At 43.0% G+C, this 23,825-nt stretch overlaps 1 protein-coding gene across 1 annotated transcript in view; it reads right to left on the bottom strand.

Annotated features, from left to right (window-relative positions):
- Window positions 1-23,323, bottom strand: part of Dync2li1 (dynein cytoplasmic 2 light intermediate chain 1) — a 36,564-nt gene extending 13,241 nt beyond the window's left edge. Inside the window, exons 1-7 of the mRNA XM_036170720.1 lie at window positions 23,195-23,323; window positions 21,281-21,398; window positions 15,798-15,832; window positions 13,433-13,502; window positions 8,091-8,179; window positions 1,732-1,918; window positions 297-365 (exon numbers count right to left, since the gene is read on the bottom strand). Coding sequence (XP_036026613.1) covers window positions 297-365; window positions 1,732-1,918; window positions 8,091-8,179; window positions 13,433-13,502; window positions 15,798-15,832; window positions 21,281-21,398; window positions 23,195-23,202 — 576 coding nt within the window. The 5' untranslated portion in view covers window positions 23,203-23,323. The remainder of the gene's footprint in view (window positions 1-296; window positions 366-1,731; window positions 1,919-8,090; window positions 8,180-13,432; window positions 13,503-15,797; window positions 15,833-21,280; window positions 21,399-23,194) is intronic.
- Between the last annotated feature and the right edge of the window lie 502 nt (window positions 23,324-23,825).

Raw genomic sequence — 23,825 nt, forward strand, 5'->3', positions numbered from 1 at the left:
CCAAGATAAGAAGAAACTAATTTCCCACTTTCTTCATTTAAAGTTGGGAAGTAAATCTTATCCCTCAGCGGCTGAAGATTTGTTTCCTAAGTCTTCCGCTTCGTCCCTGTTCTAACCACTGTACCCTCTTTCCTCACTTCTTTGGGATGTCCTTACTCTGTCTACCTCCCTTTCTGAAGTCCTTAAGCTGGCTGTCTCGGAGCCTGTCGTTCCAGAGCTCTTTCTTCATCATTTGCAATCCTCTCCACAAAGCATAGCCGTGCACGTCCAACGAAGGGCTAAAAGGGGGCGCTTACCTGAAAAATGTCATATTTACTTCCAATTATGACCAGGGGTATTGGAAACGGGTCAATTAACTCACGATCCTGTTAATAAATATTCTTTGTTGATTACAGTTGTTCATTGCTATGCCCTCAGGAATTTATATTTACTTTAAAAAACACCATTTTTGGTCTCTTCACATTTTCTGTCATAGAGTTTGTTATTGTGTTAACTTTCACTTCCTGCTGTGTTTTAAGTGTGAAGCCAGAGACAGCAAGTCCCTCAACACCATGGTTCATCCATTTCCCTGCTCTATTGTTCTGTTTTCTTTCTTTCCTTCTTTCTTTGTTTCTTTCTTTCCTTCTTTCTTTGTTTCTTTCTTTCCTTCCTTCTTCCTTCCTTCCTTCCTTCCTCTCTCCCTCCTTCCCTTCCTTCCTTCCTCTCTCCCTCCTTCCCTTCCTTCCTTCCTCCTTCCCTTCCTTCCTTCCTCTCTCCCTTCCTTCCTTCCTTCCTCTCTCCCTCCTTCCCTTCCTTCCTTCCTTCCTCTCTCCCTCCTTCCCTTCCTTCCTTCCTTCCTTCCTCTCCCTCCCTCCCTCCCTCCCTCCCTCCCTCCCTCCCTTCCTTCCTCTCCCTCCCTCCCTCCCTTCCTTCCTTCCTTCCTTCCTCTCTTTCTCTCTCTCCCTCTCTTTCTTTCTCTTTTTTTTTTTTCAAGACAGTCTTTGTCTGTGTAGCTCTGGTTGTCCTGGAACTCGCTCTGTAGACCAAGTTGGCCTCAAGCTCAGAGATCCGCCTGCCTCTGCTTCCCAAGTGCTGGGATTAAGGGCATGCTCCACCACTGCCTGGCTATAGTTCTGTTTTCTTTCACCGTACGTCATCTGTATGGAGTTTCTAGTTTGTGTTAATTGTTTGCTATTTGGCTTTGTTTTGATCTGATGCACACAATGGACACCATGAAATGGCTCTCCTAGTTTTCTAGATGACAACATTCCAGACTGCATTTAAATAACTTGTGTTGCATCACAGCAACTTTATAACTTCCACAGCTTTGAGATGATGGGGAGAGCATCATGACATGTGACAGACATTAAAGGAATGTAAAACACACAGTGCTGAGCAAGGCAGCTGAGACTCTGCTCCTGCGTCAACCTGCAGCTTCAGCCGGTCTTCGCCGGTCCAATCTGCATTCTCATCTTGGTCTTACAGAGATTATAAAATCAATATCAAAACTCTACTTTAAAACTCCATTTCTTTTGAGTGGTATGATACACCACAATAATCATACGGAATGTCTAACAAGAAGACAGAGCCATCTGTGCCTCGTTTTGCTGTTACTGAGGTTTGATGAAATTGCTATAATTTTCCGGTGAGCAGGTTCATCTACATCAAACAAATGTTAAGTCATGCAAAAACTGAAGATGCTGTCCCGACTCAGTGTGGGGCGGATGCCAGGAGAAACCAAGAGCAACTCACCGGATGGTCCTTCTGCATGACACTCCACATCTTCTGCCTCATCTCCGAGGCTGCTTTGGAATTTATCTTCCCCAGCTTCATTATCACTTTGTCGACATGGCTTTTTGTGGCTTGCAACAGATTTTCCATGGTGGGCCAGAGATCATTAGGTTTGGAAAGATCCAGAACAAGAACAATAGAGAATGTCCTACAGAGATGACAACAGCTTTAAACAAGGTTCCCAACAGTGACTGTTTTGAGACGGGAATGTACTGACATTTATCTAAAGTAGTTTAAGAAAAACCAGCATATCGTTATTCTAAGACGGGAGTGAGAGCGAGGACTCAGAGTAGAGTCGCAGCTGAATGTGCGTGGGTGTTCTCCCCCTGGAGCTCAGTACCACACAGAAACAAACCAGTCCAGACAGAGGGGCTGAAAGCACATGGGTCCAGCAATGCCAAGTTCAGACCTAATTTCACCTCGTGCTCCAGAAGAGGGGCCAGAACAGCAGCAACACAACATGGAGGAGACGGACGAGGCACAGTCGAGCCTCGCTGGGAAGCCTTTCTGAGGGCCCTCCCTAGATGTGGTGGCACCCATACTATGGATCTGAGTTTAGAAGTTCGTAGTTATATAACTAGCAGTCTGAAGAACTGCCTGTAAGTGAAGCTGCACGTCTGTCTCCAGCCCTGCTTCTCTGAAAGCACAGCCCTGAGGACACTGCTGTCACCACAAGCCGAGGACTATCCCTACACATTAAACACAAATCTAAACAACAAAATAATCTACTTAAACAAGGGCTCAAATAACTCCAAAGAGAGATGCTCTTGGCCAAGAAGCACACTAAAAGATGCTTAAGGACTGGAAAGGTGATCGGTTCAGCAGTTAAAGCATGGCTGTTCTCCCAGGAAATGAAAATTCAATCCCCACACCCAAAGGGTGGCTCAGACCCATCTGTGACTCTAGTTCCAGGGTGGGGGTGGAGGGTGGTGGTGGTGGGGTGTGGCACCCCTTCTGGCCTCTGTAGGCACTGCATGCCTGTGGTGCACAAATAATATACATGTATGTGTATGTGTGTGACACCCCCTGCTGGCTTCTGTGGGCACTGCATGCCTGTGGTGCACAGAAACACATACATGCATGTGTACATGCATGTGTGTGTGTGACATCCCCTGCTGGGCTCTGTGGGCACTGCATGCCTATGGTTCACAGATCCACATACATGCAGGCAAAATACCCATACATATAAAATTTTTAAAAATTAAAAAATTCTCACCACCACTAATTATGGGGAAAGTGCAAAACAAACCCACAGTGATAGGACTATCTCAGCCATTAGGGTAGCTGTTACCAAAGAAAAGAAGACAGAAAATGCTCCTGAGAACACAGAAGTGTTCGACCTCAGCAACACTGGTAAGAAAACAAAATGGTGTAGCCGCTGTGGAAAACAGTGTGGCAGTTCCTAAAATAATCAGAAAGAATCACTACAGGATTCAGAAATTCCATTTCCGGGTCTATGCTCCAAGTTCTGAAGAAGCTAAAATTGTTGTTGTTGTTTGCTTTTGAGACAGGGACTCATCTTGTAGCCCTGGCTGTCCTCGAACTTATTTTACAGCCAAGGATGACCTTGAACACACTGTGATCTGCTTGCCTCGGCCCCAGGCTGCGGGGATTACAGGCATGAGGCACTATGCCCAGCAGAAAGCTAGGACTGAGTAAGTGTGTGTATATCAATGTTCATGGCAACCCCCAAATGCCCATGGATGGCAGAGCAAACTGTACATACATACACAGATGAAGTATTATTCACTTTTACAAAGGAAGGGAACTTGACATATGCTACAGTGTGAATCTTGAGACATTATGCTAAGTTAAATAAACTACAAATACTAGATGACCTCATTATATAAGGTGCCATGGAGTCAAACCACTAAGAGCCTGAGGACTTTACTGCAGGAAGACAGGCAGTACTAAATGTGGTGGTGTTGGTTGTACAACAGTGGAACTATACTTAATGCCACAGAATAACTCATTTATAAGTAATGTCAGCAGTGAATTTAGGTTCTGTATATTTTACCAACTGAAAACAAATATACAGAGTCTAGGGATGCTTTAGAATATGGCAATGATTTGTACACAGACATTTAATCATGGCCAACATATATGTTTTCATTTTTTTGAGACAGGGTTTCTCTGTGTAGACCTGACAGTCCTGGAACTCGCTCTGCCTCTAGAGTCCTGCTCCATCATGCCCAGCTCACAGACAACATTCTTATTCAACAGACAAATACTCTGCTAGGAAACAAGATGATGCTATTTAGTTACTTGGTGTGAGTCAGTCCAACCAGCTGTTTTGTGTAATTCATACCAAACAGTACACAAATTCTGTGCCTGTGGTCTCAATTTAGAAAGGAATCATTTAGACATTAATTATGGGACATATCTGTAAAATTATTGTCCAGCCAATCATTTCCACGTCACCGTACTAAGCTTATAGACATTCTGCTTCACTATAGATTCACATAATAAACATGTAGTAATAAAGAAACTAATTTTACTTTACACTTTAATATATTATGCTCTGTTTTATAGTTATATATTTTTAAAGACCCATGCAACCTTTTTATTGTGGTCAAATACATACAACATAAAAATCATTTTTGTTGCAAAGCTACACAGAGAAACCCAGTCTAGAAAAACCAAAAAAAATAAAAATAAAATAAAAAAATCACGTTTGTCATTAAAAATAGGGAAAGAGAAATGGATCACCCAACTTTCCTACTAATAAATGTTTTCCTTCTAGTACATATATGTTGCTCTGTACCTTCTTTATGGCAAGTGTTAACTAAGAAAACAGCTGCCAGGGTGGTGGTTTCGCACGCCTTTAATTCCAGCGCTCTGGAGGCAGAGCCAGGCGGATCTCTGTGAGTTCGAGGCCAGCCTGGACTACCAAGTGAGTTCCAGGAAAAGGCACAAAGCTACACAGAGAAACCCTGTCTTGAAAAACCAAAAAAAGAAAACAGCTTAAAAAATTCTTCAAGTGGGATCAGACCACAGGAAATGTTCTATTGCAAATTATCTAAAGCCTGTGGAAACACTCAGTTCTACAGACATTTAAAGGTAAACAATATCTCATTCCATGTGGCAATACATCAGTTTCTCAATTTGCTGGATTTTGCCCAGTACAAGGAAATTATTTGTAAACTAATTTCAGTTTTAAAACTCTCCATGATTAGCAACTACATGAAGTGAAATCCTCTCCAACCCCAATGTTTTGACGACTCAGCAGCCGACTTTGCACCCAGACTTGGGCCTATGATGCTCTTTCCTCCTCATTTCAACTGGGCTCCTTCCCATCTCCCAAAGCTGGCTCCAGCTGCCCTAGAGCCCAGGGACAGGAAGAAGCATGTTAAGATTTCAATTCCTGTAGAACCCCGAATTTCCACGAGCCTGTCTGGTCCAAACAGTCTCAGATTAAATAAAGAGAAGTAAGGTCATGTAGGAGTCAGGGGTCAGGGCCGGGACAGGAGCCGGCCTCTGCCCACACAGGTGGCAGAGTGTTCCTTAGCTTACCTCTCCCCACACTTACCTCTTCTCAACTGTCAACACAAATCATGCTAATTCCCAGCAAGCTTTGCTTATCTCCACTAAAAATGTCAATCTGGGCAGTGGTGGCGCACATCTTTAATCCCAGCACTTGGGAGGCAGAGGCAGGTGGATCTCTGTGAGTTCAAGGCCAGCCTGGTCTACAGAGAGAGTTCCAGGACAACCAAGGTTACAAAAGAAATCCTGTCTTGAAAAATCAATAAAAAAGAAAGAAAGAAAGAAAGAAAGAAAGAAAGGAAGGAAGGAAGGAAGGAAGGAAGGAAGGAAGGAAAGTCAAATGTAAAAGTATGTAGCTGTGAAGTTCCTTAAAAAAAAAATCTAATTCACAGTGAAAAGGTGGTTATAAGAAGAAACGCAGGACACACACACACACACACACACACACACACACACACACATAATAACTGGACATCTTGTCGCCAAAGGAAGCTTCCAGTACTAGGAAGAGGTTACATCTAATTGAGTTGTTGGCCAAAGGAGTCCCATAGGAATCCCCAAACAACATAGGCTGTTGCCAAGACAATAGTTTGCTCTCCACAAACTGACAGCCAGGCCATGTTGCTGAAGACAACACCCACACAACTCACTGAACACAGGTTCTCTGTCTCACGATGCCGTGTCAGAGCTTTTTATTTCTTTATTAATTTTATCTCTTAGGATATTTTAAATTTAGTGTGTGTGTGTGTGTGTGTGTGTGTGTGTGTGTGTGTGTGTCTCCCTTTTTACCCTACTTTGCGTATATATCATGGCTTCCAGTTTTGTGTTTTTATGGGATTCCTGAGTGGGTCTCCATGTCTCTGTTTCTTGTGCCTTTTCTTGAACTCTTTTCCTTCTGTTTGTTTGTGATGTCCTATTCTGATGTGTTAGTTTTTGTTTTGTGTTTTTTTTTTATTATTATTATTCCCTAGAAGCCTGTTTATTTTCTACTAAGGAAGAGAAAGGGGGTGAATCTGGATGGAGGGAAGGTAGGGAGGAAGTGAGGGGGATAGATGAGAGGAAACCCTAATTGGACTATACTCTATTTTTCAATAAAAGGAAAAAATAAAACAAAACCTAATGACGCTGTACAGTTGTCTACAGAAGGCTGGAAGACTCAGGTCTCCACCTGTGACTCTGGTGCTCTTCGTACCAAGTGTTCTGTGTGAGCACAGTCACTCTTGTGTCTGGGCAGATGGCTCAGTTGGTGAGGTGCATACCAAAAAAGCCTGAGGACTGGAAGTTCAGATCCCCAGCACCCATGTAAAATCCTGTGCCCAGGGCATGCACCTGCAATCTTAGTGCTGGGAAGGCACAGACGGGAGAATCTCTGAGGCTCACTTGGCTAACCCAGCTACTATTGATGAGCTCCAGGTTCAGCAAGAAACTCTATCTCAAAAATATTAAATAAGGTAAAGAATAATTAAGAAGACACCCCATATGCCAGGTGGTGGTGCACACCTTTAATCTCAGCACTTGGGAGGCAGAGGCAGGTGAATCTTTGTGAGTTCGAGGCCAGGCTGGTTACACAGTGAAATCCAGGAAAGATGCAAAGCTACACAGAGAAACCCTGTCTCAAAACAAACAAACAAACAAACAAACAAACAAACAAACAAAAAAGACACCCCATAGTGACCTTTGGCTTCCATGTACCCACAGGCACATACTTATGAACATGTGCATACACACACACACACACACACACACACACACACACACACAGAGCGAGTTCATGCTTTCAATCCCAGGACTCAGAAGGCAGAGTTGGGTGGACCTCTGTGAGTTGGAAGCTACCTGGGGCTACACTGCCCTACCCTGTCTCAAAATAAAAGAGAATAAGTTACATTTTACTAAAAAGTAGAAATCACTGGAAAAATTAAGCCATCCTCTGGAAGAGCAATTGTCTTGGAAAGAAGACACCCATCCCTAAGGCTCTGCATGCTTGAAATGTAACAAATGATACCTGGTCCTTGAATCTGGCTCAGCAATAGCGATGGTTTGGGTTAATCATGGACAAGAAAGATACTTCATATTGAATTGTTTTTCTTGGCTTAGATCAGTTCCAAGTAACTCAGAAATGTCACAAGTTTCCACATCTGACATGGCCAATGTGTGGGAGTGTCTGTGGATTTGGGGTGGACCCCTTGCTTTTGGTTCTTAAAAGCCAGTAGAGAGAACAACAACAAAAAGCCAGGCAGTGGCAGCACACATCTTTGGTTCCAGCACTCAACAGGCAGAGGCAGGCAGATCTCTGAGTTCAAGGCCAGCTCCGTCTACAGAGTGAGTTCTAGGACAGCCAGGGCTACACAAAGAAACCCTATCTCCAAAATCAAAACAAAACAAGACAACCAAACAAACAAATGAAAAAGCCAGGAGAGAGATCTCTCCTCTCCAACAGCCTTCCTTTGGATGAAGCTCAATGATTTTACTGTGCATCGAATTCCATGGGAGACTGACCCCAGGCAGATGAAGAGAAATCCCAGAGCTGAGTTAACTTCCACTAAGAGCAGAAAGAATTACACTTTTCATATTTAGTTTTGAAAATGAATTCATCACCCAAATACTATTTGACATTTTTTCCCGGCTAGCAGGCTTGTAAAGTGTGTTGCTGGCAGGAATGTATCCTACTTAGCCTTAGTGGAACCCTGGCTCTCTCAAGACTTCTCTGGAAGCTCTGCTCTAAGCTCATGGAAAGGAGAGGCTGCAAACCTCCAGATGACAGAAAACAGTCTCCAAAATGTTGACTCGGGAAAGCCTGTGAGCCTGCATCCACGGAAGGCCTGTGAACTTCCACTCACCTCAAGGAATCGCATGTGATTGGTATGCTTATTAGGTCCAATAAGGAGGTTCCTCCACCCAGCTCCCAAAAGTGAGCAATGTCTTTTGGCTGAAAGAAAACAGAGGGTTTAAAAAAATACTCAATTTCAAACTTTTGAGTGGTTTTTTATATTAGCACCTATCAGTAATAATTGTAGATAAAAAAATTCACCCCTTTACTGATCCTTTCTTTTTACTTGAAACTTTTGCCTTCCTTTATTCTATATCCTGAAATGCATCAAATTCATTTTATGAACAAAGGTGAACCACCAAGAATGAATGTTTTCTCCTCCCAACTTTATAAATATTAATAGCACACAAAATAGATACCTATGTAAAATTTAAGGATAATTAATCAGTTTAACATATTTGGGATTCTAGATAAACATAAAGCAGTGGAACAGAACATTATGATTTAGAAATATAGATGCTCGCAAATGAACAAGTTGTACAGGTAAGACCTGAGAAATGGGGACACAGCAGATACAGTCTAGGCCTGAGGAACGTGACAGGCTGTAATGACAAGCGTGGGCAGGAGACTGGGATAAGGCTAGCCATGCTTTTCAGTTTGGAGAACTCTGTAGGGCCAGGCAGCCGTGTGGTTTGGAACAGTCTGATCTGAGAGCAGTGTGCAGGACTGCTTGATGGGGCATTTCTCCTGCTGTCAACTTTTGGGCTGATGCTCAATGTCTTTGTCTGTACAGGGAGCTGACAAAACGCTTCTATCTAGAACTCCTAACGAAGCCTTTAACCCGACAAAGTGTGAACTTTGGGAATAAATATAGAAAATCCCCATGCCATGGCCCAATTAGAGGAAGCAGGTGAAAACCAGTCACGTGGGTTCTCACATACCTGCTATCATGAACTGGAATGGGCAGATGGTAGTCAAGCCAGTGTTAGGTGAACATACACTATTTTCCTTTTAGGGACAAATTCTCAGAATCTCTAAAATCAATTTCCTGTTGTTGATAACTGAATCACTAATGTTTGTGGAATGAACTGGTTTTCACTGGAAAATCTTTCTGGCTTCACAGTGTGACAAAGGAGGCTTTGCCAGCCCTTCTCGAAAGTCAAGCTTGTGAGAGTTCCTTCAAGTTTCCCATAAAAAGGCTTCCTCACACCGTACATCGTATCTCAGTATGTTTCCTTTGCTTTGTAACTTCTCAGTTTTAATAACCGACTTTCATTGGTGGATCCAGGAAGCAGTAATAGGCAGATTCAATTCCTGACACATTGTATCTGTCATATAATTCTCTCTCTCTCTCTCTCTCTCTCTGGTCTGTCTCTCTTCTCTCTCTTTCTTCTCTCTCTCTCTCTCTCTCTCTCTCTGTCTCTCTCTCTCTCTCTTCTCTCTCTCTCTCTCTTTCTCTCTCTCTCTCTCTCTCTTCCTTTTTTCTTTTTTGAGACAGTGTCTCACTATGCAGTCCTGGCTGGACTGGAACTTGCTATGCAGACGAGGCTAACTTTGAACTCAGAAAGATTCATGTGCTTCCACTTCCTGAGTATTGGGACCATGGGTATGTGCTACCATGCAATTCTTTAATACATGGTCTAATGAGCAAACATTTGAACTAGATCATTTTTACACAAACGTGCCTCTGTGTGGGAATAGTAGGACCTTCTGTTCTAGACTGTTCTTCCACAGACCTAAGTTTGGGAAATGACCCCCCCTTTGCTATGAGATTTCCAGAAGCAATTCCACTTAAGAATTTCTGTCCCACCAGTTTACTACTCTCTGCTGAACAGGTGAAAAGGATTAGCTTCTAGGCCTGTGGTCTCCACAGTGCTATCAGTGTTTAGATTATCTCCTCCTAAATGCTCTGGATCGGACTCAGGGACTAAAGAACAGTAGTCAAATCCTCTAACACTGAGCTACATTCCCAATGCTATATTTTAAAAACACTAGCAATTTAGATTTTGAACAGTATATTTGCCCAAATATTCCACAGTTCAAGCCCCCTATTTTTAGAAGATTTTTTAGAGAAATCAAAAGTAACTCCTAAAATGGATATGGTGATTCATTCACACTTCTAATACCAGCCCTCAGGAGGTTAAGGCAGCAAGATTGTGAGTTCAAGGGCATGCAGGAGTGAACAGACATCGCCAGATATAAGAAGAACCTGTCTTCAAAATGAAACAGAACCACCAGGGTGCTGGAGAGAGGGTGCAGGGATTAGAAGTGCTTGCTGCTCCTGCAGAGAAGCCTAGCTGTTTCCAGCAACAGCATCAGGCAGATCTCAACTGCCTATCGCTCCAGCTCTAGGCAACCCAATGCCCTCTTCCGGTTTCTGTGGGCACCTGACTCATGTGCAAATAAACCCACATGAAGATACACATGCAAATACATAATTAAAAAGAAACACCTTGGAGTTACCATATAGTGTGTGTGTGTGTGTGTGTGTGTGTGTGTAGGAGGCAAATTCCACTAGAGATCATGTGACCAAGTAAAACCTCCAATGCCTGGAGTGAGTTACTTTTTGTTGAGGTGTTGGCCAAAGGGGTCCCATAGACCTCCCCAACACCTCTCAAACATCAAAGGCTATTGCCAGTGCTACTGTTTACTGGACGGATGGAAAGCCCCTATTGCCGAAGACACCACCTACTTACGAAATCGAACATGGAGAAGTTGAGTTCCTGCATAACTATAAACTTCGTGTCTACTGATTAGCATTCATAGCGTTGGGAGGTATTTTGCATGCCACCAGAGGAGAAGAGAAATCATTAATATCACCCAGCTACAAACTCTGCAACAGTGACCTGCCTACAAGATATACTGTTGCAAAACTGGTACAAAGGTTATGGGAGCAACCAACCACTTTTTGATTGGATTTAAGGCCCATTCCATGAGATGGAACCCCTACCTGACACTGTTAATGAGGCCAAGAACCTGAGACTAGACAGGTCATGGGCTTAGAGGAAAACCTACTGTTCTTCTTCTTCTAAATGAACACAGCAATGAAATGACTCCTAATGACATATTGCTATCCCTGAGTATCAGTGCATGGCTCAAAGCTCATCAGAGAAGCTTCTTCTGGCAGGAGCTGGTAATTAACACAGAGACCCACAGCTGGACAATGTGCAGACAGTGAGAGACCTTGGGACACTCAGCCCTAAATGGATTAAATCCCTCCCATCAAGGCTCAGGGATCTTTATGGAAGGAGGCGGGGAGATGGTTAAGAGTCAGAAGTGGTGAATGACCCCATGGAAATAACGTCTTCCATACACAACAGGGCTGATACACACATATAAACTCACAGAAACTGTGATAGAATGCACAAGGACTAGTCTAGATAAATCCCGGCATGGAGAAGGGGAAGCAGGCACCAAGTTCCTGACCAAGAAATTATTTGGAATTGATAGCTGCTGGGAGAGGAGAAATCAGTTTTCCCCAGTGGGGAAAACTGGGTATTAACAACCACACGCCAAGGTAGGCCTCATGTTCAGAGGAACCCATTGACAGATACAAAATGATCCCACGCTTTTCTTTTCTGTGTGCCTTTTCTCGTTATTGTTTGGTGTTTTTTCTTCTTTCCTCTGCTTTGTTTGGTTTGCTTGGGTCCCCATCACCTTTGAGAGAGAAGACTATAAAGACGGTGGGTAGAGACTGGAAAGGATAGGGAGGACTTGGAGGAGCGGGGATGTCCAAAATATATTGTATGACAAATCTAAAAACGAATTAAAAATTACAAAAATGGAGAGACAGTAATAATGTTATTTCCATTTGAAAGATAGAAAAGTCTCATCTATAGAATTATTATAAGTAGGCAAAAAAAAAAAACCCAAAAAACAAAAACCCTTATACCATTGAGTTACAAAGAAATCTTATTTCATGCCGGGCCTGGTGTCACATGCTTTTAATTCCAACAGTACCCAGAAGGCTAAGACAAGAGGATTGCAAATCTGGGATACATAATGAGTTTCAGGCCAGCCTGAGATACATAAGATCTAGTTTAAAAAACAACAACAACAACAACAAAAAAAACAAAAAAAAAAAAAAAAACAAAAAAAAAAGAAAAAAACCCATGTGGTGCATGCCTTTAATCCCAGCACTTTGGGAGGCAGAGCCAGACAGAGTGAGTTCCAGGACAGCCAGGGCTATACAGAGAAACCTTGTCTCGAAAAACCAAAAAAAAAAAAAAAAAAAAAAAAAAGCCGAAAAACCAAAAAAAAAAAAAAAAGCGTAAGTACAAAAGTTGTAAATAAATATTTTTCAACACTTTAGGATACAACAGAGAAAGCAAAAATGTTTTCACAGATTAGGTGAGTTTCACATCAGTGGATCCTCATGTGACATTTAACAGCACATGTCTATGACATGCATCATTGGTATGTTTACTGTGTGTAGATAACATAGAGCCATCTCAGCATTAAGGCTTCCCATCCAAGGCATGAGACACAACTTGAAAAAGAACAGGACCCTAGGAAAGACCCAGGGATCGCCCAGTGACAGAGACATGGATGAGATCTACATGAACAACCTGGACAACAGTGGGGGTAATGAAGGGCAAGGTTCGAGGGAAAGAAAGCTTAGGGGAGCAGGAGATCCCAGCTGGATCAAGACCAGAAAGGGAGAACAAGGAATAATAGACCATGATAAATGAAGACCACATGAGAACAGGAATAGGCAGAGTGCTGGAGAGGTCCCCAGAAATCCACAATGATATATCCGCTGTAGACTGCTGGCAGTGGTTGAGAGAAAGCCTGATCTGACCTAGTCTGGTGATCAGATGGCCAAACACCCTAACGGTCGTGCTGGAACTCTCATCCAATAACTGATCAAAGTGGATGCAGAGATCCTCAGCCAGACCCCAGGTGGAGCTCCAGGAGTCCATTTGTCGAGAAAGAGGAGGGACTGTAAGAGCGTGAATTGTTGAGACCAAGATTGGAGAGGCACAGGGGCAAATAGCCAAACGAATGGAAGCACATGAATTAAGAACCAAAGGCTGTGGAGCCCCCAGCTGGAGCAGGCCCTCTGGATAAGTGAGATCATTGAATAGCTTGAACTGTTTGGGAGGCACCCAGGCAGTGGGACCAGGACCTGTCCTTAGTGCATGAGATGGCTGTTTGGAACCTTGGGTTTACACAGGGACACTTTGCTCAGCCTGGAAGGAGGGGACAGGACCTGCCTGAACTGAATCCACCAGGTTTAAATGAATCCCCAGGGGTGCCTTGGCCCTGGAGGAGGTGGGAATGGAGGGGAGGGGCTGGGGGGAAGGTGGGAATGGGGGCGGGAGGGGGGAGGACAGGGGAACCCATGGCTGATGTATAAAATTAAAACACAAATATTATAATAATAATAATAATAAAAGAAAAAGAACTCACTGTGTTGTGCCCCTTTGTTCTTCTTCCGTACGTATATTCCAAAGCTAAGGTTGGCTTTGCTGGCTCATCCCTATACAACAAAGACAGAATTAGTATCATGATGGCGGAACTGGTTTCTTATGCTATAGTCCTGCCATTTTTACATCCTTGAAAACACTTATTAGTAAGGAGGCTACCTTGAATACTAGCACTGAGGTAAAGTTAAAAAGACATTATTCCACAAGACCCAAATAAGCCCTTCCATACCGTCTCAGAGGTTTTAGTGGCAGGTATAGCAGTGAATGATGACGCCTAAATAGTACGGCACCCCTGCAGGGTGGAAGGTAGCACCGGCAGCATCACGGGCCATGCTGGGTCATGAGCTCTCTGAATCCAGGCCATGGGGAAATGCTGACTTGTTTGCTCAGCCCCCACGTGGGAGCTGAAAACCTAATTTCTGTCAACTAGTAAGGACATCAAGGGAAGATTTTATGTAGTTTTTTTGTTTCAAATCTCAGCCCAAATATGAAAGTTGAAAAAAATTATATGAACAAGGGCATAAAACCAACAAACAACTTGGAAAATATTCAAATAATTATGAATTATTCATGCAAGTTTAAATTGTTTAGTAAGCAACTATATGGTATACATTCATTTTTAATGTGGTGAGAAATACATGAAGTAAATTTTACTGGTATAACCATTTTAAGTGAGCAGTTAATAGTATGAAGTATATTCATTCACATTGCTGGGCAATCAGTCCTCACGACTTCTTAACCTATAAAACCGCAACTCCATATGCATTAAGTGACTTCCCATGTCCCTCCTGCCCACTCCCTGGCCACTGCCCCTCTCCATTCTGCTTCTGTGGGACTAACTGCTCTGAGTACCTCATACAAAAGGAAGGAGACAGTTTGTCTATTTTGTGACTAGCTCATTTCACTTAGCATCGTATCTCAAAGTTCACCTATGTTGTAGAATATGACAGAATTTATTTCCATTTTTTTATTTTTTTTTATTTTATTTTATTTTTTGTTTTTCGAGACAGGGTTTCTCTGTAGCTTTGGAGCCTGTCCTGGACTAGCTTTGTAAACCAGGCTGGCCTCAAACTCACAGAGATCCACCTGCCTCTGCCTCCCGAGTGCTGGGATTACAGGCATGCGCCACCACCGCCCAGCTATTTCCTTTTTTATAAATTAAAGATTTACTTATTTTATGTGGATGAATGTGGGCCTGCATGCATGTATGTGCACCATGAACATGTCAGGTGTCTGTGGAAATCAGAAGGAGCTGGATTCCTTGGAGTCACAGATAGCTGTGAATTACCATGTGGGTGCCAGGAACCAACCCTGGGTTCTCTGCAAGAGCAGCAAGTGCTGTTCAATGCTGGGTTTCTTTCCTTTTTGAGGCTGAATAATATTGTATTTAGTTTTAACTTGAAGAACAAAAACCACAAGTTTAAAACTTGTGATTTGTATATTTCTTTTTTTTTTTAAATGGTTAGAGAGAGCTCAGCAGGTAAGAACACTTACTGCTTTTTTTTTAAAAAAAAAAAAAGATTTATTTATTCATTATGTATAGTGCTCTGCATGCACACACCTTGCAGGCCAGAAGAGGGCGCCAGATCTCATTACAGATGGTTGTGAGCCACCATGTGGTTGCTGGGAATTGAACTCAGGACCTTTGAAAGAGCAGCCAGTACTCTTAACCTCTGAGCCATCTCTCCAGCCCCTGATTTGTATATTTCTATGTGTTGAATATTTTGAACTTTATTTGGGCAGATATCAGTTCCCAAGATATATATCAAATACTATTTGGATATATTTCCTTAAAGATATAACTCTTTTAGGAAGCAAGATGCTTTCCCTAAGATAAAAATGTCTAGCACAGTAAACCCACAATTTGAAGAATCATCCTCTATCTGGGTCTACTTCCAGAAAGCTGAAATGAACAATTTTAATTCACTGTTGCAGTTTATAACACTTTATCTTAAACTAATGTTACATTTGGTGATTTATTATAAAAACCATCTGTTACAATCATTGTTCATACAGGCATAGATTAGAATTTAAATACCAAAGCAGTATAGCCCAGAAGAACATCATCACTGCTGGAGGCTGGGTAATTATGGTAACATTTCTCCTTCAAAGAGGAAATCTAGTATCAACCCCATATTTTTTCTGGTTTTTCTTAGTCTTATCTTTAAAGGTGCTCTTAAAGGTTGTATTCAAGATTGAGAATATCTTTAAAGGTTGTAATCAAGATTGAGAATTAAATATTTTGAATCTCAAAATTATTCTCCTTCCACACCTTTTGGGGCTAACTTTCTCTGTTGCAGCTGGAATAGGCATGAATGATGTCTAATAAAGGTTGACATAACACTCACCTGTCAAGACACCTTAGAATAATAGTAGTCTTCCCCTAGAAATTAAAAAGAAAGAATATTGTGTTAATGTCACCCACATGTAAAATTTTATTAGTGTTCGTGACTGTAGCCCAAAATAGCTTTTTAAATCATTTGAGTGATAAATTACCTGGAAACTAAAAACTAGGAACTTTCAGAATTACTTGAAAGTGGGAAAAGTGAACTGTCAACTTTCCATCACAATGTAACTACACTGCTATTATTGTAATTATGAAGTCCCACAGATGACACATCTTAGCTAATCACAGCTCACTTTAGTGGTCACCTGACAGCTGTCTTAAACTTTCTCTTTACTCGGCAATGCTAATTACTGGCTTGGCTGATTGGTGTATTCTAAAATGTTTCCCTCCCAACTGTTCAAGTGGAAACAAAGGAAAAAGATAACACACAAATAAAAGATGTGCTGTAAAGAGGTTCAAAGCCGACAGCTTAACACTGCTGAAGTACTTTCTTTTAATTCTAGAGGATGTATTCATCCCAACTTCCTTCTAGGAGTCAAGAAATAAAGGCTCTAGCCACTACACCAAACTTAACCCACATCCAGAGACAGCTTCAGTGAAAATAACTGAATGACTCCTTGCAAGGAAGGATGTGGAAGCACGGCAGGGGCAGCAAGGAAGAGCTTGGAAAACCCTATGCTGCCAAAAAGACAGAATATTTTACTATATTTCTATCTGTCTATCTGTCTATCTATCTATCTATCTATCTATCCATCCATCCATCCATCCATCCATCTACCTACCTATCATCTGTCTGTCTATCTATCTATCTATTATCTATCTGTCTGTCTGTCTGTCTATCTATCTCTTTCTAAAAAGGCTACTTTTTTTTTAAACCAAAAAGATGGTAATAAATCACTCCTGATTCTGTGTGCAGTCAGATTGAATGAACTCTTTGTATCTAGGTAACCGGAATACTATAAGACAGCATGCACTGCTGAAGGATGGCTGGTGCCATAACACTTAACACTAGAAACCTGGATAGACCAAATTGATAAGGCAATCCACACAAGAAATATACAGCTATTAGGTATGGCAATGTAGGAATACATTTACACGATAAAAGGTCAGTTTTGAGATGCCTTTTCCTGCTTCCTTTATGCAATATGTATCTATCTACACACGTACACCTGCCCACAATGATGGGCATAACTATGTTAGAGTGTTTCTAATGGACAGGTCTGCAGTTTAAACGTGTCTGCTACATGTCATTTCCATGGTTTTAGCTTGAATCCTTCTACATCTAGGCACGGCACGACTTCCAAATCACAGATGCAGAAGCATATTCTCCAGCTACTTCTCCAGGAACCCAACAGTCTTCTTCATCTTAGGAAAGGTCTCAGAAACCTGCTGTCCCCAACGTTTGTCCTCTGCCGGGCCCTTCCTACCTTCAACATCCTCCATACAAAAGCCAGCAGTTTATCTCCACAATCATCCTTGCAAATAAATGCCACTTCAGGCTTCCTCATCTGCAAACACCTGTTCTAGAGAAACTCAACCACCTCTCCCCGAAACCCCCAAGCCCCTGGTGCCTGCATCCATGCACAGGAGTGATGGGAAAAATTAGACATTCCGTGCTCCTCAGGACAGCATCACCTTACTCTCCATCATGGCAACAGTGACCTACTTCATTCTCTCCTCCTTCCACCCATTGCTCTGGTTCCTCAGGACATGCACGACCCCCTGCATCTGAACTGAGGCGTTTTCACTATTTCTTGCTCTTCAAGCAATAGCCCTCATCTCTTAAATGCTGATATGGCTTGAATACAATGTATTCCTCCTAGCCTCAAGTACTGGGTGCTTGGTTACCAACTGAAGAGTTCTGGGGAAATGTCTGCATCTTGAGGGCCTTGACCTATCGGATGGATTAATCTCTTGATGGACGCCTGACACAATGGCATCATTAAGAGGTCGTGACAAGCAGCAGTCAGGGCCTAGCTGGCGAAGTAGACCCTGGGAGTGTTCAAGTGCTCCTTCGGTCTGTCCTATATTGCTTTGCTCTACTTCCTGGCTCCATGACATGAGCAGCTTTGCTCCACTGTGCCCTCCCACCATGATGACTGAACTCTGACACAGGAGCCAAAAGGAGGAAGTCTTCCCTCCCTTAAGTTGTTCCTGTTAGTGATTTGATCACAGTAGAAGAAAGAAGTCAACACGGAGGCTCTCAGGGTCTCTCCGTCTCTGGCTGGGCTGTGTCCTCTTGGTTTTCAGCACGGTGTCTGTCTCATGGCATTGCCGTGATATTGTATGAGCACTACTGCCATGTCCCTTCACAGGAGAGACAAGGCCCTTGACTTCTGCTGCTACAGTGCCCAGGACAGCTGGTGCACGGGAGATGTCAACAGACAGCCACTGTGTGGAGGAATATGGGGCAGGAAGGAGAACAAGGAGGCACCAAGGAGAAAGGGTAAGCACTATTAGTTGAACAAGAGAAGCACTGATTTCTTCTCCTTCTCCTTCAAAGTCAATTAATGCTCTGAATCAATTCCAGAACCAGGCATTCATTCACAGAATACTACCTGTAAACATTCTGGCTTCTTGAGGTGCTCCTAAGTCTTCAAGAGACAATCTGGTTGAATTTTTTTTTTTTTTTTTTTGAGCTGAGGATCAAATCCAGGGCCTTGCGCTTGCTAGGTAAGCACGGAGCTAAATCCCCAACCCCCTGGTTGAAATTTATGGTAGTAGAAATGAACAAACACTGGGTTATACAGGCCACTTACTGCTACCACGAAAAAGAGTGATTTCACAAACATCAAACCCTGAACCAAAACAGGCTGTCACAGTATAAAGAAGTCAAGAACAGTAGTTACCTGGAGGGATGAGTAGACAGTTGAGTGGGTGTTCAGTGTGGGAGTGAGCATGCCTGGCTAGAGTCAGCAGCACTAGCAAAAGCCCTTCAGGGATACTCTTTATTCAGAATATATGATGTAACAATAATTTATCTGGTCCACAAGACTAGCACCAGTCATTACATATGTGTGTATATGTGTCTGTCCATAACAGGGAACTGTTGATGTATTAGACCCAATATGAAAACCACTTTCCTCTCTGGTAGAGTAATTCCAGCTCTTGGGAAGTTAAAGCATGTTCAAGGCTAGCCTAGGCTACATGTAGTGAGACAGTCTCCAAAAACATTTTTTAGATGAAAAAATATTAAAAAGAAAGAAAATTATCCTATTTCCAATGGCAAACTCATGTTCATATAGTATATTGGGTTAAAAACTATAAACATAAATAATATCTATGACAATTTTATTCATGTGTCATGCATGTGTTTGTGTGTGCATGTGTGTGTGAAGATCAGAGGTTGACATCAGGTGTTTCGTTCAATCACTCTGTACCTTGTTTCTTTTTCTTTCTTCCTTTCTCTCTCTTTCTTTCTTTTCTTTTTTTTTTTTTTTTGGTTTTTCAAGACAGGGTTTCTCTGTGTAGTTTTGGTGCCTGTCCTGGATCTCTCTCTATAGACCAAGCTGTCCTCGAACTCACAGAGATCTGCCTGGCTCTGCCTCCTGAGTGCTGGAATTAAAGACGTGCACCACCACCGCCCGGCTGTACCTTGTTTTTTTGAGATGTCTCTCACTGGACCTGGAGCTCAGGAACTGGGCTGGCCAAGCTTCAGGGACCCACCTATCTCTGCTCTACCCAGCCCATGCGACACACACTAGCTTCTACATGGGTGCTGGGTACCTGAATTCAGACCAGGCACTCTAACAACTGAGACATTGCCCTAGCCCATGAAAATTCTATGCTAAAGAATTAAATTCAGATCCAAATTAAAAAGTGCAAGGAGGGAGCTGATAAGAAAACATTGGAAAGTACTGAAGTTAAAAATAAAATGAAATACAATGATTAAACATTTAGTGTCCATAAATTATTTATCTTTGCACATTAATATAACAGATCAAATTATTTATAAAATTTATATCCAGCTTATTTCAGTTCACATTATTTTCTTCCAAAACTCCTAACTTTTTCTCTTAAACTTGATTTTTACCCTCATTTATTTACTTTTATGTGTATTGGTGTTTTGCCTGTGTAGGTCTGTGCACAACGTGCATGCCCTGGTGCCTGAGGAGGCCAGAAGAGGGTTTCTGACCCCTTGGGACTGGAGTAACAGCCAGTTGTGAGCTGCCATGTGGGTGCTGGATTCAAACCCAGGTCCTCTGGAAGAGCAGCCAGTGCTCTAAACTGTTCAGCCATCTCTCCAGCCCCGACTTTTTTCTTGTTATATAATTATTTATGCCAATAAATATGGTTTTTAATAATAGTAAAGATAGAAACCCCAGATGAGGCTATCCAGTGTTCTGCAGGTATTTCTGAGGAGATGCTGAGACATGAGGGTTACCCAGGCTGCCCACTGAACACGTAGCCTCACTGGTTCATAACTTCATTTCTGGAAGCTTCCTATTTTTCAGTGCCCTTATGTGGGAGCATGAAACATGGAGAATGAATAGTAACATGAACTCCAAATAGCACAGAGCATGATGCTACACGGATTCCGGCATCTGGCTGCCCACAAGCCTTGACCTTTCACGGACAGTGGCATTAAAGTCCTGTCTTGCACACAGGAATTCTGTGGTGGACATGAAGCATCTGTTCTTGCTGGGTGGCCACAACACACAGTTTCAGCACACTTAATCAAGTGACCTTACAGAGAATGGGCACTACCACCTCATTTCTCCCACATTTTCCAAAACAACTAAGTCTTTGATAAGCATCATTAACACAATTCAATTATCCCTTCACAGATTCCTCAAAGTGAAGTCACTGAGTCCACGGTGTGACTGTTGTTAGGATGCTGACTTACTGACTTAGGGGTTGACTCAGACATGTTAAGTGGATCCTGGCCTTTATAGGTCATCAAAAGGAAGACCTGCATACTTCAAATTACGAAATAAAAATATTTAAGGTGCTGGGTGGTGGTGGTGCACGCCTTTAATCCCAGCACTGGGGAGGCAGAGGCAGGTGGATCTCTGTGAGTTCGAGGCCAGCCTGGTCTACAGATCGAGATCCAGGAAAGGCGCAAAGTTACACAGAGAAACCCTGTCTCAAAACAAACAAACAAACAAACAAACAAACAAAAATGGGAAAAAATGAGTTAAGGGTCTTTCTAGCATTTTGTTCACAGTTATAACTTTTCCTAGGTCAGTGGCAAGTCCTTTCTACTTTACGCTAACTCAGAGTGAACATTTGATCCAAGAGTTGAGAATCTGTAAATTTTGTCAAAGTATTCAAGTAAAATTTGTTGATGATTGCTAAGTTATTTCAATAACCAGAAAATATTAAAGTCTTAACCCGCTGGGCAGTCTTTAATCCCAGCACTTGGGAGGCAGAGGCAGTCAGATCTTTGTGAGTTCGAGGCCAGTCTGGTCTACAGAGTGAGATCCAGGAAAGGAGCAAAGCTACACAGAGAACCCGTCCCCCACCCCAAAAAAAAAGTCTTACCCCATTTTTACTGCCAAGGAAGAAGACCGATTTTTCTCCAATTTCGGCTCCGTTCCCTTCACTGCCCTGGCTTGTCTTCTTTTCTACTTCGGCCTTTGCGATTTCCCAGAGAGTGTCACTGCGCAAGACAGAGACAAACAAAAGTCAGAGAAACAGAAGGGCTCCTTAGAAATAGTCATTTCCAGCAGAGAAAATTTATTTCCGTCAGGCTTATAAAATACTATTTCCCGCGAGTCAATAACCAGGTAAAACCCTGAAGTATCTTTCTAGCACCCTTCACCTAGAAATGGCTCATGGAGCAAACTGAAACGGATAAGCAGACTAGCCTAGCTTCCATTCCACCGCTGTGATCAAACACCCTGACAAAGCAAGGCTTTATCTGCCTCACAGTTCCAGGAGTCATGGTGGCCAGCAGGTAACTCAAGGCAGCTGGAGTGTGCCACAGCTGACCACGCCCACAGTCCAGAGCAGAGAGAAGGCATGCATGCATTCCCATCGCCCTTCTAGGGTAGACTAGCTGGCCAGGAAGCTTCAGCGGTCCTCTTGTCTCCAACCCCTCCCCAAAGTCCCGAGTTTACAGGCATCTATCCCACCTATCCTGCCCCTTGCTTTTTTATCAACCTCTGGTCCTCACGTTTGAAAATCAAGCACTTACTTGATCCACTGAGCCCACCACCTTTTCAGGCCTAAGCAAATATTTGTTGAGGAACTAAAACATGCAAACCTCTGGGCTAATCCTCGGGCTCAAATCTGTTTCTTCGTCTCTGGAGTGCCAATTAAAAAAGAAGAAAGGAGGAGGAGGAGGAGGAGGAGGAGGAGGAGGAGGAGGAGGAAGAAGAGGAGGAGGAGGAGGAGGAGGAGGATCTGCTTTCGGGGCCATAGTAATTGTTACCAAGTCCCTGTTCATTTTGTTTTAGGCGCTGGCCTTTTAAACTACAAAAGCCATTGATGGCCTATAATTATTATTAGACAACAACCTGAAACGGGGCTGACGATATAGTTAAGTGGTAATGTGCCTGCCTAACTAACATGCACGGAGTCTTTGGGTTCAATTCCCAGAACCTCCAAACAAAACGGGAATGTTTTAATGATGTCCAAAAAGGAAAACAAAGTCAAAATAGAAACCCCGAAATGTTGCACTGAGCTATTTTATTTTATAGGCCAGCCCCTAGGAACTCTGTCTCCAACTGCTTGCTCTGTTTACACACCATCCCTTCAAAATGTGATTGTGTTTCTCAAGTACCCAGTAAAAGGAAAGGGTTCTTCCATCGGCCATGCCTCCACAAAAAACCACTACGTTAACCAATGAGAACGTGATGCAAAGCGTCTAGTCTTGAACTTCATAAACTCAACCGCAGTGCACGCCTCTGATCCAGGAGGGGGCGAAAGATCCCTGGCCCTCTCCCCGACTTCCTTGTAGGCCATTTGGAGGTTCAGACACTTTACTGGGACCTTGTAGAGATGAAGAGTTCAAATGTTATTTCACAAGCCATCAATACCTCCAATCCTCCAACTTCAAGGAGGTGCTGCACTTCCCTTATGTGAAGTAGAGAAGTCCTGCACTGTGAGGCAGGGGGCCCTGGGGAGGAGGCTTTGTGGTCCGGGTCACCGCTGCCTACCCTCCAGCCTGCCAGGACAAGTGGCACTCAAGAAACGTCTATGCAATCAGCGAATGGATGGAGTTGATGAGTTTTCCTCACCGCTGACTTTTGCACTTGTTTGTGACAGAATCCTCAAGCTCTAGGCCTGTCGGGGGATCTGGGAGCAGGAGCGCGGTTCCGCTGCTGTCCAAACCCAGTCTCCCACCCACAGCGCCAGGGCTGGGTACCTCCGCGCCACCCTTCCGTGCCCCTTCTATGTCCAGGTGGGAAAGTGGGAGGGTCGTGAGCGGCCCGCGGGCCGGTGCAGCAATACCTGGGCATGGTGGCTGTGCAGCCCCAGATGTCCTGGGCTCCGCGTGGGAAACAGCCCTGACCCCGGAGGCCAGTAAGCTCCTAGTTAGGCCGGAGAATGCAGGCTCCACGGTTGTCATGGCAGCGACGTCATGGCGGGGAGGGGGGTAATTGCGTGCCGAAGAGATGCCTCATGGGAAATGTAGTTCTCGACATTCTGTTTGCACCTCACTTCTTCAGCATCAATCCCTAGGACGCCAGAGGGAGGGTATGGCGAGCGTCCTTGTGCGTCTGGAATCAAAAGGTTAGGACTTGAAGGTGTGGGTTTTTTTTTTGTTTTGTTTTGTTTTTATTTCTACTGAGTGTCGACTGTATGTCAGGGGCTCTGCTCTCTAGTCTTTAACTCCCCATTGCCATGATTTGGGAATAGAAGCTGAAACAATGTTGAACTGTTATCTAATAATTAATAATAATTATATAATAATAATCTAATAATAGAAGAAAGCAAATTCAATAATTAACATCAAAACAAGGCGTGCAACTTTTCTCCCAGCTTTCTGAATGTTTGGCTGTGCGATATTTTAGCAAACAGTACATTATTTACTTGTAAGTCCATGAAGCATGTGCCTCTCCTATATAATTAATTTACTTTA

The sequence above is a fragment of the Onychomys torridus genome, chromosome 21, assembly GCF_903995425.1.
Source record: "Onychomys torridus chromosome 21, mOncTor1.1, whole genome shotgun sequence".
Classification (NCBI taxonomy): domain Eukaryota; kingdom Metazoa; phylum Chordata; class Mammalia; order Rodentia; family Cricetidae; genus Onychomys; species Onychomys torridus.